This window comes from Microcaecilia unicolor, chromosome 11 (assembly GCF_901765095.1).
Source record: "Microcaecilia unicolor chromosome 11, aMicUni1.1, whole genome shotgun sequence".
Taxonomy (NCBI): Eukaryota; Metazoa; Chordata; class Amphibia; order Gymnophiona; family Siphonopidae; genus Microcaecilia; species Microcaecilia unicolor.
The window spans coordinates 988,544-1,006,277 of record NC_044041.1 but is presented as its reverse complement, the minus strand read 5'-3'; the positions used below and the strand labels follow the sequence as shown (position 1 = coordinate 1,006,277).

Genomic DNA, 17,734 nt, shown 5'->3' with positions numbered 1-17,734 from the left:
TGGGTGGTCCAACAGCTTGGATGGATGGGCACTAGAGAAACACCTGCCACCTGATATGCCCCGCCCACGCCCCTACTTCTACCGCACACCTACCCCACTCCCAATAACTTCAATGGGAGTAGCAGTGCTGGCCTCAGTGGCTGCAGGCCACATTGAGAGCTAGGGGAACTATAAGAGGGTGCACTCTTTATCCTCCACTGAGCCACGGTCCGCCAACACACATATGCTTCCCCCAAATGTGCCCTAAATATTACAGTGGGGCCCTAAAATATCAATACATCTATCAAGAAAACTGAACAAGCCAAAGTACTATAGAATACTACATAGAAAATTGATGCTGACAGAATACTTTGGTCACACACACAGAACACAAATGCCAAATACAGAATAAGTGACCACAAACCATAAACAAATTTAATCAAAATCCCAAGAGGCCATACCTTGCATTTAGCACAGCACAGAGAAATACAGAGAGATGCATTTTCTCTTATACTGTGCAAAATACGCTAGCCGTTAATGTGCTGTGGCTTAGGCAGAAGCCCGATTGAGAGCTGTGTAGTATGGAAAAATGTGTCATATATTCCTAGAAATATGACGGCAGATAAAGGCCAAATGGCTCATCCAGTCTGCCCATCCTCCATAACCCTTAACTCCTCCTTTTCCTAAGGGATCCCACATGCTTGTCTCATGCTTTCTTAAACTCTGACACAGTTCTAGTCTCCACAACCTCCACCGGAGGCCACTCCATGCTTCCACCACCTTTTTCATAAATGAATACTTTCTTATATTCCTCCTAAGTCTATTTCCTTTTAACTTTATCATATGCCCCCATATTCCAGAATTTTGATTTGAAAAAGGCTCTCTTCCTGTACATTAATGCCCCTGACATATTCAAATGTTTCTATCATATCTCCTCTTTCCCAGCTTATATATGTTGAGGTTCATAAGCCTGTCCTTATATGTTTTATGACGAAGCACGCTTACCAATTTTGTAGCCGCCTTCTGGACCGACTCCATCCTGTTTATATCTTTCCGTAGGTGCGGTCTCCAGAATTGCACACAGTACTCTAAATAGGGCCTCACCAGAGATTTATACAAGGGCACCATCACCTCTTTCTTCTTGCTGCTCATCCCTCTCTTTATGCACCCAAACATCAGCTATGCTCTCCATTACCTTGGTAAGTAGGTGGATGGAAGCCACAGGCCTGTATTTGTGACATGATCTTCTTGTTTTTTGGGGATGGGAGTTAGTACGATGCCTCCTTTTTCTTTAGGGAATTGGCTCTGGTTAAGCATGAAGTAATGTGTTTCGTTAGGAAGTGTATGAATGTATCTGGGGTGTTCTTTAGCAGGAAATTCGGACAGGTAACAAGAGGGCATTGTGATTTGGCATATTTATTTCAACAAGATTTTTGACTGTGTAGGTGGAGGGAGGTGTGAATGCTCTCCATGTTCTACCTGCTGATATGGGCCTTCCGTTTTGCTTATCATGTCTAGATATTTTGTTATGTTGTCGAGGGGGTTGGGAGACCGCTTTTGATGTTGGAGATTTTCTGTTCAAAGTAGTTGGCCAACTTTTGGGCTGATGTTGTCTATTGTCAGATCTTGTGTGTCCAGCAGACCATTTACCTGGCCAAACAGCTTTTTAAAATTGAGTTGATTACCCCCTACTTTGTCTTCATAATACGTAGCTTTGGCTTTCTTGATTTCAGATTTGTATTTCAAAATTGAAGCGGTGCAAAGAAAAGCTACGAGAATGGTATGGGATTTGCATTACAAGACGTATGAGGAGAGACTTGCTCAACTAAACATGTATACTCTGGAGGAAAGGAGAAACAGGGGTGATATGATACTGACATTCAAATATTTGAAAGGTATTAATTCACAAACGAACCTTTTCCGGAGATACGAAGGTGGTAGAATGAGAGGACATGAAATGAGACTGAAGGAGGGCAGACTCAAGAAAAATGTCAGGAAGTATTTTTTCACGGAGAGAGTAGTGGATGCTTGGAATGCCCTCCCGTGGGAGGTGGTGGAAATGAAAACTGTAACGGAATTCAAACATGCGTGGGATAAGCATAAAGGAATCCTGTGCAGAAGGAATGGATCCTCAGGAGCTTAGTCGAGATCGGGTGGCAGAGCCGGTGGTGGGAGGCAGGGCTGGTGGTTGGGAGGCAGGGATAGTGCTGGGCAGACTTATACAGTCTGTGCCAGAGCCAGCAGTGGGAGACGGGACTGGTGGTTGGGAGGCGGGGATAGTGCTGGGCAGACTTATACGGTCTGTGCCAGAGCCGGTGGTTGGGAGGCGGGGATAGTGCTGGGCAGACTTATACGGTCTGTGCCCTGAAGAGCACAGGTACAAATCAAAGTAGGGTATACACAAAAAGTAGCACATATTAGTTATCTTGTTGGGCAGACTAGATGGACCATGCAGGTCTTTTTCTGCCATCATCTACTATGTTACCCTTTGCTTTCATCAGATTTGTGACAAATCCATTTCCTCTCTAGTCCTCTGCATGTTTTTTTTCAGCTGTGATAATTCTTGGTTGAACTAGGATTGGATTGTTCTCCTGTGGTGATTTGTTAACTTCTCTGGTGCTATCTCTTCCTTAGAGAGCTACGGAAATAAAAGTTAGTAAGCACTGGACAAGCAAGATCTTCTTTCTGTGGGATTTTAGAAAAGTGTTATTATGCTATAGTGCAACAAGTATACTCTGGCCTGGAATGAACAGAATGAGTGGCCAGGAAAGTGCAACAATGTGTGTTTGGGGCTGTTATGCAAGTCACAAGTTTAAAAGTGTGAAAGCAAGACCCCCGGAAGCTGTTTTCTATTGGAGAGATAGTGGAACAGCATGTGTTGTGGCTTCAGAGTGAGCTATAAACAGCAGAGTACTGAAAACTGGGGAGTTTAAGGCACAGTGTGCACCTGGATGAAAGCACAGCTTGTGGAGGCAGTGCAATTAACTGAGAAGCAGCTCCTGGAGCAGGGGGCATAGTATGAAAGAGAAAGTGAAAGTAAGATTGCTGCTGGTGCTGGAGACCCTGGTTCAGATTACAGAGTGGAGCTGGAGCAAGGTATCCTGGAACAAGGCCAGCTCCTAAAGGCACAGCAGACCAGAGGGAGTGAGAGACTCCAAGCAGTGGGCTGAAGACAGAAGCTGCTGATTGTAAGCTGCTGATTGTAAGCTGCAACTGAAGCAGTGGGAAATCCTGGAGTGAAGTTGTTTCAAGCCAGTACTCAGCATATATTGGTGTGGGGACCAGTGAGTGATGCCTTGAGGATTGAAGTAGTAAGACTCCAAGATGGAAGTGAGACCAGGAGTGGAAGAATACTTGGTTAGCTCTGCAGCAATGCCCTGTAATTTAAGAAGACTACCAGCCCTGGGAGCTGGGGAACTGCTGAAGAACAGAAAAAGGGCAAAGGGCCATGAAAGTCACAAGGAGTGACTGGTAGAGAGCCTACTGGGGTAGCTGAGAAAGCACCAGGAGGAAAGATAAAGGAGTCTCCAAGAGGGGGCAAGTGACCTACCAAAGGTCAATGGGCTTCAGGAGGTTAAGTGCCTTGAGAAAGGCAGGAAGCCAGAAGCCAGACAAGTAGCTGGGCAACAAGTGGAAATGAGGGAGTGAATTACAACCCAAAAGCCCCAAGGAAAAGGAGACCTGTCATGGACAACAGGTAGAGGTTGTGCCTGTCTCATGCGCAGCCCAAGAGGTGGAAGTCCTCCCCTGTAGTCTCGAGGTGACTGAAGACCTGGATTGGTTATCTGTCATGGTGTCTCCGCCAGGGGAAGAGACAACAAGAGGTTTAGGACCCACCTCAGGACCTAACTAGCAAGCTGGAGGCCAATTGCTATATTAAGATGCTATAATGACAGGGAGACTCCAAGACGACCTGGAAGGGGCCAAATTCCAAAGGACAGCCTTCACAAATGTCCGAGTACTCATTGGTCCGAGGTTATCTGGGTCCAATTCTGGTAAAAGCCTTTCAACCAAATTCCTACGTTCACCAGATAACAGACCCTGATACTTTCATTGGCGTGGAGGAGTAGCCTAGTGGTTAGTACAGTGGACTTTGATCCTGGGGAACTGGGTTCAATTCCTACTGCAGCTCCTTGTGACCCTGGGCAAGTCACTTAACCCTCCATTGCCTCTGGTACAAAATAAGTACCTGAATATATGTAAACCGATTTGAATGTAGTTGCAAAAACCTCAGAAAGGCGGTATATTTATTTATTGCATTTGTATCAAGTCTCATTTCCCTTTCCCTTCATTGCAAACCTGTGATGTGGCCGGTAGATCCCCACACCAGACTCTCATCCTCCGCAAAGACCACCACAAAAGCTCTGCGTTCTCTGAAAGTAACGACCCCTACTTGACCTAACAGTCCGATAGTGGCATGCCTCCTGAAATCTGCCATGGAATGATAGCCCCTGGCCACCTGACTCAAGCTTGTCCTTGGGACAACGGAGAACCTTGGGCTCACCCAGACCTTTCACCAACTTATCTAGTTCCTCTCTGAAAAGCATAGGTCCACGGGAAGGAGTACAAAACTTGGACTTAAGAGGCCACATCTGCAACCCAACCTCTAAGTTGTAATGCTCTGAGTAGCTACTAAAGAGTCATAGTCTTAGCCGATGCCTGCAGCAGATCATAGAACGCATCTGCTAAGAAAGAAGAACCCACCTTTATCTTTGAGGCATCCCAGTTCATCACATACTTATCCAGCACAGGGCCAGTTAAGACCCTTTCTGGCCACCAGAGCCCCATAAAATAGACACCTGGAGCTTCAGAGTCAACAGATCAAAACTACGCTCCAATAATGTCTCCATACACTTATCCTGAAAGTCTTTCAGCATGGCCCCTCCATCCACTGGTAACCGCCATCACCAGTGCATCCACAATAGGAGACTTCAAAACATCTCTGCTGTTGGACTAGGATAGCGCTTTTCCATCACCCTAACCACTTTGCAGGGAGCATCTGGAGATGCCCACTTGGTGTGGCCCATGTCATGGAGTTCCTGATTCACTGGGAACGATTTACGTGGCTGCCTAATGTCCTTCACCAATGGGTCCACCTGCTTAACAGCTCCTTCCAGAGCCATCTCCTCCTGAAATCACAACATAGAAGACACCTGAGCAATTATCTCAGAGAGCTCATTCTGATGGAAAACGTGCACTACTGAGGGATGCTCTCTGGGAGAAAGCTCCTCCCCCTCCTGATCCTAGGCTACCAGACTTTCCTGGTCACCAAAGTCCTCATTAGAAAATCTGACCAGTCCTCCAAAACCAAATCCTAGTCCAGACTAGGATGCTTAGCCACTGTTGGAGGCAGTGCTGCCGCTGCAAAGAGTTTCTGCAAGGCGGTCAGTGAAGATTTTGGTTCTCCACAGAGCCAGCAAGGCGTTTCCAGCATCTATAGTCCCTAGTGCCCACATGCGCAATAACAGTGAAAAGCCACTCGGGCTGATCATGTGGCTGCCCCAAACAAGCCGCGGGGAATACCAAAGCAACAGCAGCGGTAAGGAAACACCAGCAGCAGCAAACCTCACCATAATGCCCGTGTCTCCCAACTTGAACTCTGCCCTCCGTAAGATGTTCAATTACTCTTTAAATTTTTATCCCCCCCCCCCCCCCCCCCATCGCCATTCGGAGTACTAAACAGCTGAAACCAAACTGAACAGGGGAACTCATGGCTCCTCCAGGACAGGAACTGAGGCACAAATATATTATGTACTAGACTTCTACAAATCTAAATTCTGTAACTGCCTTTTTAGCAATATGTAAGCCACATTGAACCTGCCATACGGTGGGAAAATGTGGGATACAAATGCAATAAATAAATCAGGTCTCTCCAAACTGGTAGTGCAGAGGAGGGGGGGAGGGACCCAGCAATCTGAGTAGAACACCCAAGGGAAAACGTGGCCTCCACAGACCAACATACCCAAGCACAGACACCAGACACCCATAGGAATATTTTATTTTTAAATATCCCAAATGATATAAAACCCTTCAAAACCAAAGATCACCCCAGGGATTCCCCTCCTTTGGGCCTACCAGACCAGCATGTCCACCATCTGCTGGGAGACTACTAGTGGCTAGGAATTGCACAGGGATTTTATACAATTCTCAGAGTCAGGTGTTTTCAGTCTCCATCTGCTGGTAGGTGTGCATAACACAAGCATCTTGACCAGTCCGGAGGGCTCCTGAGGAATCTCCGTTCATTTCTGACAAGCTTTTTACCAGTGTTACTGCTAGAGAAAACACAGTGCCAGTTACGTATGTCACACTGGAATTTATTTTAAAAATGAAGGCTGGTGCCAATCCAGTCTCAAAAGTTTTACTCACCCGTAATCCTCTTTGAACTTGAGCATTATTATTGAAAAGCATCATAGCTGCAGGTCAAGGACAGTCAGGTGCCCATGTAGGTTTTGCACAGATATTGAAAAGTTAAATTACATATGACACTGTACTCATCCTATATAACAACTTGCACCTCTAACGTTCTATGTCTGGATGCCTGGGTTCGTAACATCAGTTCCCATTGGTCCGCCCTCGCGTCAAAACGTAATGACGTCAGAAGGCGGAACAATGAGAGGGAAGGGAACGCTGGAGGTGCACTGACGTCAGGAGGGATGTTACGAACGGAAGCCAGCCTGCTCGCCTTTCACTGCTGCCGCCGGACCCTGAGGTAAGAACTTTTAAATTCTAGGCGGCACGCAGGAAGGTGAGGAGCAAGCAAAGGACTGGAAGAAGAGGGCAGCCAGCACAGGTCGGGCTAGCATTCGGAGGAGAGGGAGGGGGGCCTGGAACTCGAAGAGAGAGGGAGGGGGGGGCCTGGAACTCGGAGGGAGGGAGGCCTGGAACTCAGAGGAGAGGGAGGGGGCCTGGAACTCAGATGAGGGGGGAGGGAGGGGGCCAGGCTGGAACTCGGAGGATAACCTTGCTAGTGCCCGTTTCATTTGTGTGAGAAACGGCCCTTTTTTACTAGTACATTAATAAGAAATTGTGTTTTGATCATTTTATTAGGCAAAACAGTTCCCTTGAACAAAGAAGCAAAAAACACACCACCAGCAAGAAAAGGTTTCAACGGAATAGTTAACTTTACTAACAGATACATTCTCTCTGCAAAAACTCTGAACAAAAAACATTTCTCAAATAAATCATTGCTATTGTAATTCTCAGTCAGATTAAGGCAAAACAATGCAGTCATAACAGTATGCACAGATGACACTCTGCAACCAATACAACTTACATTCCAACACACAAATATAATTAATAATCAAAGACCTTATAGTCAAGAACTTGTCATTTTGCTTTATATATCACATTAAGTGTACATCATTTCTCCAACTTCACTGTGGAATAAATCTGTTTTTCACAAGAAAGTGATCAAGTTTCTCCATGTATTAAAGAATTTATCAGCCATCAGTCTGTCCATTTCGAAATCCTCAGTACCATATTAAATCAGTGCTACAAGCTCCACAGTGTACTAAAAATGCAATTCTGTGCCACAGAGAACACAAGTTTGCAGAACAGTAAAGAATCAGATATTTGACCTATTTGGATTCAGCTGACACTCTTTTCTTCGGTGGTTGCTCTTCAGACAAACTTGAGAGAGAATGAACAGGAGAAAGATTTAATCAGGATTGGCAGCTGGATCCTCGTTAGACAGGGTTCCTTAACAGTGTCTAATCCAAATATCACTGTATTGACAAGTCCAAGTAAAGGGAGATGCTGTCTGTCTCAACACGGTGCTGTGATCTTACTGCCCTATAGCGAATGCTCTGTGTGATCTTGCGCAAGTGACTTTATGACCTCTTAGGCAGGGAAATACGTGCTGTATGGATATGCCCATGATAAAGGAATAAGCTAAAACTAAATCAAGATCACAAAGGCAGCCTTTCTAGTTAATGGTGAAGCTATCTTTTATTTGGCGTCAGCACAAACCTACTGAAAAAGCCGTTCACTTTTATACACAGCTGCTGCTTAATTAAAGTCCAAATGAAGCTATGAGAATGGGAGGTTATATTACGTCAGTGGCCCTATACACAAGGCAGACAATGTTCTTTATCACCGACATCTCTAGAAAACAAAATGGATTCATAATGACATCTAATACATTAGAAAATGGAAAATATCCAGTTTGATAACATATAGGCCTGACCTGTGTCCCCTAGTCTCTTCTTTAAAAGGACTCTGGGTCCTGTAACAACACCGATTTTAATTATCTTAAGGATTCTATGGCTGGGCCTAACCCGCATGGCCAATGTTCATATGGACCACACATCTTATCCCTCAGCACCTCGCCACATAATTTACTACAGTAAGGACAAACATCTATAAACACTTCCTGTCATTTTAAGTTGATGGGTGGAGCTGGAGGGAATCTTTTGATGAACAAAAGACTCAAATTTTTTATACTGGGAAGCATTAAAATACTGAGCTCCACTCAACTGCAAGTAATCAAAAAAAAAAAAAAAAAAGCATAATTAAGTGGGAATGCAAGCAATAACCCAGAGCTGGCTACAGGGTCGTTACACTGCCTCCTGATTAGAACATCTCTCATTCTTAAGTGGAAGTGTGAAGTCCTGCATCGAGAGCCACACACAGCTATGCCTTTTTCGTCCAGCTCATGATCCTAGCACCATGAGCTTCCCTAAAACTAGCAGGGAACCCTCCCAGCGTTCTCTTGTGTGGACATTGCAGCAAAGGTTCTGAGGCTGGAAATCACGCAAAGGAGCTTTTTTTTTAGTTCTAAATCTAGCCATAAAGTCACTCTTACTGATGACCAATAATCCCGCTGCTTCTCCCAGCTGCAGAGGCAGTGCTCAATCAAATGTCAACTCATTGTACAGTCCAAATCAGCAGCAGCATCTCTTCACACGAGTGTGGTGGCATTTAGCATTTGCTATAGCTTGGACTAACTGCTTCACTTTCTTCCATTCACATGAGTCGAAGACAGTGGCAACATTTACCTGCTTGTCCTGAAGTGCTGACCCAGTTGTGCATCTCCACTGCATACAAACACAGATTCAGAAGAAATCAGTTTTAAAATAGCAAAACCTAGCAGTAAGGAACCAAGGAAAAAGGCACGGTCCTCGTCAGATGAATAAACAGTACTGCTGACTTCAAGACGAGCCTTACAAAATCAGATTATTTGCTTTCATTGCTGAGATCCACTCAAAATTCAGCAAGGAATCAGTACTTATCAGAAGTATGCGTTCAAATCCAACCCTTCCTCAACTCCATGGGTAAGAGATACATGAAATGCTACATGTATGTGGTACTTTTACCCCCAGATACTCTGGGCAATTCTATGACAAACCATCTGTTTTATAAATGCAAATGGATTTTAAAATTAGTCCCATAAGTCTTCCTGTATGCAAATGTTATGACATGTTCACAGTAGGGATTGTTTCATACAGCTAGAAATTATTACTGGTGCCTGTGAACACGGAATGAAGCCACAAACCTAGTCACACAAACTTTTTCCCAGGCTCCGATTCTTTCAGCTGCAGTTTCCGGATCAGTTCAAGCAAGTTCATCTGTAACGTCAGCTCCTGCGAAAAGGACAAGAGACAAACAAACACTCGTGCTTATATAAAAATATTTTTAAAAACGTGTTAATGATCACTCAGGTAAATGTATTATGCTCCACTAGAACCAGTTTTGAAGAGGGGAAAGAGTCAGACTTCTTTCGAGGAAAAAGACCACCTAACCTGGATAGAAGCACAATTTATTTAGCCTATAAAACTCATCACATGATCAAATCTGCAGTGTCCTAATCATTGGTGACATTGTTCACACTTCTGCTACCTCAGAATGCAGTCTCCTTGGGTAAATACTGCAGTCTCCTTGGGTAAATACCTACTCAGTACAATGGAAGTATTCCATTTCACAAAGGTAACCCAAATTCATAGGTGTACCATGCAAACAATATAATTCTAATCAAGATTCAGATTATACTTCATACAACGAGCTAATTTCCACCGGGGGGGGGGAGGGGGGTGGTGGGGGGGGGGGGGGGAGGGAACCAATCAAAATGGGAAAGAATGAAAACTGAAACAAAGCACAGTTGATTCAACTTTGGTATGTAAACCAAAGCTGCTCACCTGTATCAGAGTTTCCAAAGACAGCCAGGACACAGATGCTTGGAATGCCCTCCCGCGGGAGGTGCTGGAGATGAAAACGGTAACGGAATTCAAACATGCGTGGGATATACATAAAGGAATCCTGTGCAGAAGGAATGGATCCTCAGAAGCTTAGCCGAAATTGGGTGGCGGAGCAGGTGGGGGGAAGAGGGGTTGGTGGTTGGGAGGCGAGGATAGTGGAGGGCAGACTTATACGGTCTGTGCCAGAGCCGGTGATGGGAGGCGGGGAATCCTGCTGGCCAGACTTATACGGTCTGTGCCCTGAAAAAGACAGGTACAAATCAAGGTAAGGTATACACATATGAATTTACTTTGTTGGGCAGACTGGATGGACCATGCAGGTCTTTTTCTGTCGTCATCATCTACTATGTAAATTATGCCTTACCTGCTCCTTTCTGTCCTTTAGTCCTACCACACTAGTCTAGAACATGTGGGTTATGTCCACTGAACAGCAGATAGAGATGGAGAAGCTATGTAGTTCTGTGCGATTTACCCCTTAGGAGCACCGTGCAGCCTTAGAATGCTCAGTGTTTTGAAAGACCAATCAATGGGACTCAACTTCTGCTCAAATGTCTTAAGTACCTAAGTACTGCCATACTGGGACAGACCAAAGGTACATCAAGCCCAGCATCTTATTTTCAACAGTAGCCAATCCAGATCACCCATTACCTTTTCGAAGAAGATACTGTTGTACTCTGACACACAGTTCTCCAACTGGGTCAGAAGCTGACTAATCCATTGAGAAGTTAGAGCCACTGCAAAATGACAGAACAATTCAAAATGGAAGCATGTTCATTAATATTCAAGTACAGAGAGTTTCTGCTTCCCATTCCATGCACAGGACCCCAGAGGCAGGCAGAGCTTCGAAAGTCTCAATGCTTGGTTGAGACGATAGTGCAGGGAGATTAGGGATTGAGATTTGTTAGGAACTGGGCAATATTCTGGGAAAGGGGGGGGGGCCTGTTCTGAAAGGATGAATTCTCCCTTAATTGGGATGGAACCAGGCACAGCTGGTGCTAACATTTAAAAAAAAGATAGCATAGCTTTTAGTCAATATTTTTATTGATTTTGTAATAAAGGCAAAGCATTAATAACAATTGTACTACAATATGATATTAAAAAAAAAAAGACACCTTAAAGTATGTAAGCAGTATAAAATTCATGCATGGTAATAATATACATGAAGAAAGAAGAAAAAGTACAACATTTTATTTATTTTTATTTGTAGTATTTGTATCCCACATTTTTCCACCGATTTGCAGGCTCAATGTGGCTTACATTTGCCGTAATGGTGGTTGCCATTTCCGGGTAACAGAATTACAAATGGTATTGCATTAAGGTGCATAAATAGATGATAACATACATGGAGCATAATAAATATGGAACAGATCGTGGTGTATATTTATACCATGTTCATACATACATGGTGAAGAGGAATAAATTATGGAATTGCAAGAAGGTTCCTGAGTAATAAATTGAGTTGTAAGAGATATTAGGTCATCGATTATAGAGAGACCTTATTCGATATGAGGTTTAAAGTGGTAATGCTTGATCATTACTAGTAGAGAGGTTAATCAGTCATGTGATAAAAGTTTGGTTTTGTATGGATCGTGTATAATGTTATTATTTGGTATTTAAGATGGATGTTTGTGGTATGACTTCCTGAAAAGATCTGTTTTCAGTAGCCTTCTGAAGATGGTTAGGTCTTGCGTTGTTTTTATGGCCTTCGGCAATGCGTTCCATAGTTGCGTGCAGATGTATGAGAAGCTGGTCGCGTGTATGGATTTGTATTTTAGCCCTTTACAGTTAGGGTAGTGGAGATTGAGGAATGTGCGTGATGATCTTTTTGCGTTCCTAATAGGCAGGTCTATAAGATCTGACATGTAGGTCGGGGCTTCTCCGTGGATGAGTTTGTGGAGCAGGATGCAAACTTTGAACGCAATTCGTTCTTTTAGTGGGAGCCAGTGTAGTTTTTCTCTTAGTGGTTTGGCGCTTTCCCATATACGAGTCTGGCTGCTGTGTTTTGAGCGGTTTGAAGCTTCTTAATGATTTGTTCTTTGCATCCGGCATAAATTGCAGTAGTCTAGATGACTTAGCACCATTGATTGTACTAGGCTGCGGAATATTTCCCTTGGGAAGAAAGGTTTGATTCTTTTAAGTTTCCACATTGAGTAAAACATTTTCTTTGCTGTATTTTTCGCATGATCTTCGAGTGTGAGATTTCGGTCAATTGTGACTCCCAGACTTTTCAAGCAGTCTGAGATTGGGAGTGTGTAATTTGGGGTGTTTATGGTATTGGGTTTGTTTGTGTTGTATTGTGATGACAGGATGAGACATTGTGTTTTTCCTGCGTTTAGCTTTAGCTGGAATGCGTCCGACCATGAGTTCATTATTTGGAGGCTGTGTGAGATTTCATTTGTGATTTCGGTTATGTCTTGTTTGAACAGGATGTATATCGTGACATCATCAGCATAGATATATGGGTTAAGTCCTCGGTTGGATAGCGATTTGGCTAAAGGTGTCATCATTAAGTTGAAAAGGGTTGGTGAGAGCGGTGATCCTTGTGGTACACCACAATCAGGTTTCCACGGTGATGACTTTGTTGACTTAGAGATCACTTGATAAGATCTTGTGGTTAAGAAGCCTTTGAACCAGCTTAGTACGTTTCCTCCAATCCCGAAGTAGTCTAGAATGTTCGGAAGTATTTGGTGGCTGACCATGTCGAACGCGCTGGACATATCAAATTGTAGGAGTAGCACATTGTTTCCAGTTGCAATTAGTTGTTTGAATTTGGTTATGAGAGTGGTTAGAACTGTTTCCGTACTATGGTTGGATCGAAATCCTGACTGTGATTCATGTAGTATTGTGAATTTGTTTAGATAATTGATGAGTTGTTTGGTTACCATAAGTACATAAAGTAATGCCACACTGGGAAAAGACCAAGGGTCCATCGAGCCCAGCATCCTGTCCACGACAGCGGCCAATCCAGGCCAAGGGCACCTGGCAAGCTTCCCAAATGTACAAACATTCTATACATGTTATTCCTAGAATTATGGAATTTTCCCAAGTCCATTTAGTAGCGGTTTATGGACTTGTCCTTTAGGAAACTGTCTAACCCCTTTTTAAACTCTGCCAAGCTAACCGCCTCCACCACGTTCTCCGGCAACGAATTCCAGAGTTTAATTACGCGTTTGGTGAAGAAAAATTTTCTCCGATTTGTTTTAAATTTACTACACTGTAGTTTCATTGCATGCCCCCTAGTCCTAGTATTTTTGGAAAGTGTGAACAGACGCTTCACATCCACCTGTTCCACTCCACTCATTATTTTATATACCTCTATCATGTCTCCCCTCAGCCGTATCTTCTCCAAGCTGAAAAGCCCTAGCCTCCTTAGTCTTTCTTCATAGGGAAGTCGTCCCATCCCCGCTATCATTTTAGTCGCCCTTCGCTGCACCTTTTCCAATTCCACTATATCTTTCTTGAGATGCGGTGACCAGAATTGAACACAATACTCAAGGTGCGGTCGCACCATGGAGCGATATAAGCATTATAACATCCTCACACCTGTTTTCCATACCTTTCCTAATAATACCCAACATTCTATTTGCTTTCCGAGCAGGGGCGTAGACAGAAAACAGATTTTGGGCGGGCCTAGGCAAGAACTAGGTGGGCACCAAGTGTTCTCCCCCACCCCACCCAAAAAAAAAAATCTCAGCAGGCGGGAAAATGCTTCTTTCCACCTTGGCAGTCTGCAGCAGGCATGTGCTGAAAACTGAGCATGCGCAGGTGCCGGTATTGTGGAGAGTAGCGTTTTCGTTACCATCAGGGGGAAGTCTTCAGCTGGCAGAGCTTGGGATCCCTACCAGCTACCACTAAACGTGTGCTACTGTTGGGTGGGCCTGAGCCCTAAGTGGGTGGGCCCTGGCCCACCTGTGGCTATGCCACTGTTTCCGAGCCGCAGCAGCACACTGAGCAGAGGGTTTCAGTGTATTATCGACGATGACACCCAGATCCCTTTCTTGGTCCGTAACTCCTAACATGGAACCTTGCATGACGTAGCTATAATTCGAGTTCTTTTTTCCCCACATACATTACCTTGCACTTGCTCACATTAAACGCCATCTGCCATCTAGCCGCCCAGTCTCATAAGGTCCTTCTGTAATTTTTCACAATCCTGTCACGAGTTAACGACTTTGAATAACTTTGTGTCATCAGCAAATTTAATTACCTCGCTAGTTACTCCCATCTCTACCATACTTTCCATTAGTTTTACTATCAGGGGAATGGATGCTACTGGTCGATAGTTGGTTGTGTTATTTCATTTTTTCTTTAAGTCTTTGGGTATGGGTATAAGTAGAATATTTCCTTTGTCCTTGGGGAAAAGTCCGTGTTGTAGCATGTAATTCAGATGTGACGTAAGGTCTGTTATGAAGCGTTTGGGGGCGAATCTTATTAGATTGCTGGGGCAAATATCCAGTTTGGTATGCGTTTTGGAGGATTTGTTGAGTGCTTGAGTGACAGTTTATTCGGTTAGTAAATTGAAGTCATTCCAGGTTCGGTCTGCTGGGTATTCACCGAGAGTAGGATCCAGGCAGTCCATAAATTCTTCATGATCAGTGGTATTGAGTGATAGTGTGGATCGAAGTTTTATAATTTTCTCATTGAAGTATTTGGCTAGTTGGTCTGCTGATGGGGTATCTGTGCTGGTTGTGGTAACCGGTGTGGTGTCTATAAGTTTATTCACGAGTTGGTAGAGTTTATGAGCGTCTTTGTAGTCTGGTCCTATTTTGGTTTTGTAGTATACTCTTTTGGTTTGTCTTATTGTATACACCTCTCACTTCACATCTTCAAAATAGGATATCAATGGAGCCCATTGTTCTTTATACAAAGCATATTGAGATGTTTTTTTTAGCAAAATATGTTTCATATTTATAGGTTTGAAACAGTAAAGTCCACCATTTTTGATAAGTAGCTTGTTGTAAAGCTTTCCAATGTGTAAAGACTACTTTCAAAGCTAGATTCAACATGGTATTAACAAGCAAACATTCATTAGTCTTTAAATTGGGTCTAAAACATTGATCTTTAAGTATCACATATTTATATACTACTGGACCAGAAAGATGGAATATATCTACTAAATTGGACCATATGTCCTTCCAAAACGTTTGAATACATATACAGTACAATCAAATGTAATATGCTTAAGAGTACCTTGTTGGGATTGACAAAACCAACATAAGTTGGAAATAGAAGAGTAAATCATATGTGACTTGAGAGGTGTCCATAAGGATCTATGAGTGAAGAAATATAGAGATTGTGTTATTGAGGAAGATCTGGAGCATTTAAATAAAGAACCCCATACCTGCTCCCAAGATTTGTCAGTGATAAGATTGCTGAATATCCTCTTCCCAGCATTTGCGTAAGCCCACACATTTAGTAGGAAAGTTGTTTAAGATGAATTTGTCTATATGGGATGAAACATGTCCAGATAATTGAAATTGCTTGGAAATATTAATAATCTCAGGAGTATGGGACAACTTTTGTATTTGTAATTTACTCTTCCTCAACATTGTATTAAGCTGTAACCATTGATAAAAGTGAGTATCTAACAAAGAGAATTCAGCTTTCATAACTGAGAATGATTTCCAAGTGCGATTATTAACATCAATAAAATCATTGAGATCCCATATTTTATTTATTTGTTGCATTTGTATCCCACGTTTTCCCACCTCTTTGCAGGCTCAATGTGGCTTACAATACATCATGGATACTGGAAATGAGAAGAGGATATACATTTGGTTTTACAGAAGGATTTTGGGTTACATGGTCATGAAATATTAGATAGTGGTATTGCAGAACACATTAACATACATTAGGAATACAGATTGTGGTATAATACAAGACATTATAAGACATTAGACGCGTTACGAAGTTTCTGGGTATATTTGGAGATTTTTACATGTTTTGATCTTTGTGGTATATCTTTTCAAAGAGATGAGTCTTTAGTAATTTACAGAAGTTGGCCAGTTCGTTGGTCGCTTTCAAATTGCGTGGTAACGCATTCCAGAGTTGTGTGCTCAAATAGGAGAAGGTAGAGGCATGCATTAATTTGTATTTCAGACCTTTGCAGTTGGGAAAATGAAGATTAAGGAATGTTCGAGAAGATTTTTTTGCATTCCTGGGTGGCAGGTCTATTAGGTCTGACATATAGGCTGGGGCATCTCCATGGATAATTTTATGAACTAGGGTGCATACTTTGAAAGTGATTCGTTCTTTGAGTGGGAGCCAGTGTAATTTCTCTCGTAGGGGTGTCGCACTTTCATATTTTGGTTTTCCGAATATTAGTCTGGCTGCCGTGTTCTGGGCTGTTTGGAGTTTTTTTGAGTATTTGTTCTTTACAGCTGGCGTAGAGTGAGTTGCAGTAGTTCAAATGACTGAGTACTAGTGATTGTACCAAGTTGCGGAAGACGGTCCTTCGAAAAAATGGTCTTACTCTTTTTAATTTCCACATTGAGTGGAACATCTTTTTGGTTATGTTACTCGTATGATTCTCAAGTGTTAGGTGCCGATCAATGGTGACTCCTAGAATTTTTAGGGAGTCCGAGATTGGTAGATTTAGTTTTGGTGTGTTGATGGTGGTAAATTTGTCCATGTTGTGTTGCGAGGTAAGTACTAGGCATTATGTTTTTTTCTGCATTGAGTTTCAACTGAAATGCATCTGCCCAAGAATGCATGATATGTAGACTTTGGTTGATTTCGTTGGAAATTTCACTTAGGTTTTGTTTGAATGGGATGAAGATCGTTACATCATCAGCGTATATGTATGGGTTGAGGTTTTGGTTCGATGGTAATTTGGCCAAGGGTGTCATCATTAGGTTGAATATGGTCGGTGAGAGGGGGATCCCTGTGGAACTCCGCATTCAGGTATCCATGTGGCTGATGTTATCGAATTTGCTGTCACTTGATATGAGCGTTTAGTTAGGAACCCCTTGAACCAATTGAGAACTTTGCCTCTGATGCCGAAGTATTCGAGGATGTGTAATAATATTCCATGATCAACCATATCAAAGGCGCTTGACATGTCGAATTATAGGAGTAGTATGTTCTTGCCGGTTGCTATCATTTGTTTGAATTTGGCCATAAGCGTAACTAGTACGGGTTCAGTACTGTGATTAGAGCGAAATCCTGACTGGGAATCGTGTAGTATTGAGAACTTGTATAGATACTCTGTGAGTTGTTTGGTCACCATCCCTTCTGTTATTTTGGTAATTAAGGGAATGGATGCTACTGGTCTATAGTTAGTTAATTCATTGGCATTTTTCTTTGCATCTTTAGGTATGGGGGGTGAGTAGAATGTTTCCTTTCTCACTTGGGAAGAGTCCATTTTGTAGCATAAAGTTCACATGGTTCGTTAGGTCTGTTATGAATTGTTGAGGGGCCGATTTCATAAGATTATTTGGGCATATATCTAATTTGCAGTGAGATTTGGCGAATCTTTTAAGCGTTTGTGAGATGAGATCTTCTGATAATATTTCAAATTCAGTCCAAATCCTATTTGCTGGGTATACTCCGGGGTCTGGGTC

General features: G+C 42.9%; 1 protein-coding gene across 2 annotated transcripts in view; it reads right to left on the bottom strand.

Annotated features, from left to right (window-relative positions):
• Nucleotides 1-7,042: 7,042 nt before the first annotated feature.
• LOC115480372 (protein DGCR6-like) overlaps nt 7,043-17,734 on the bottom strand; it is a 30,181-nt gene continuing 19,489 nt past the window's right edge. The window contains exons 5-7 of one of the 2 annotated variants that reach the window (XM_030219019.1): nt 9,473-9,560; nt 8,976-9,014; nt 7,043-7,608 (exon numbers count right to left, since the gene is read on the bottom strand). In XM_030219019.1, the coding sequence (XP_030074879.1) occupies nt 9,477-9,560 (84 nt within the window). In that variant the 3' untranslated portion in view covers nt 7,043-7,608; nt 8,976-9,014; nt 9,473-9,476. Of the gene's footprint in view, nt 7,609-8,393; nt 9,015-9,472; nt 9,561-17,734 lie in introns of those variants that run through there. The other variant, XM_030219018.1, reaches the window with a different exon arrangement.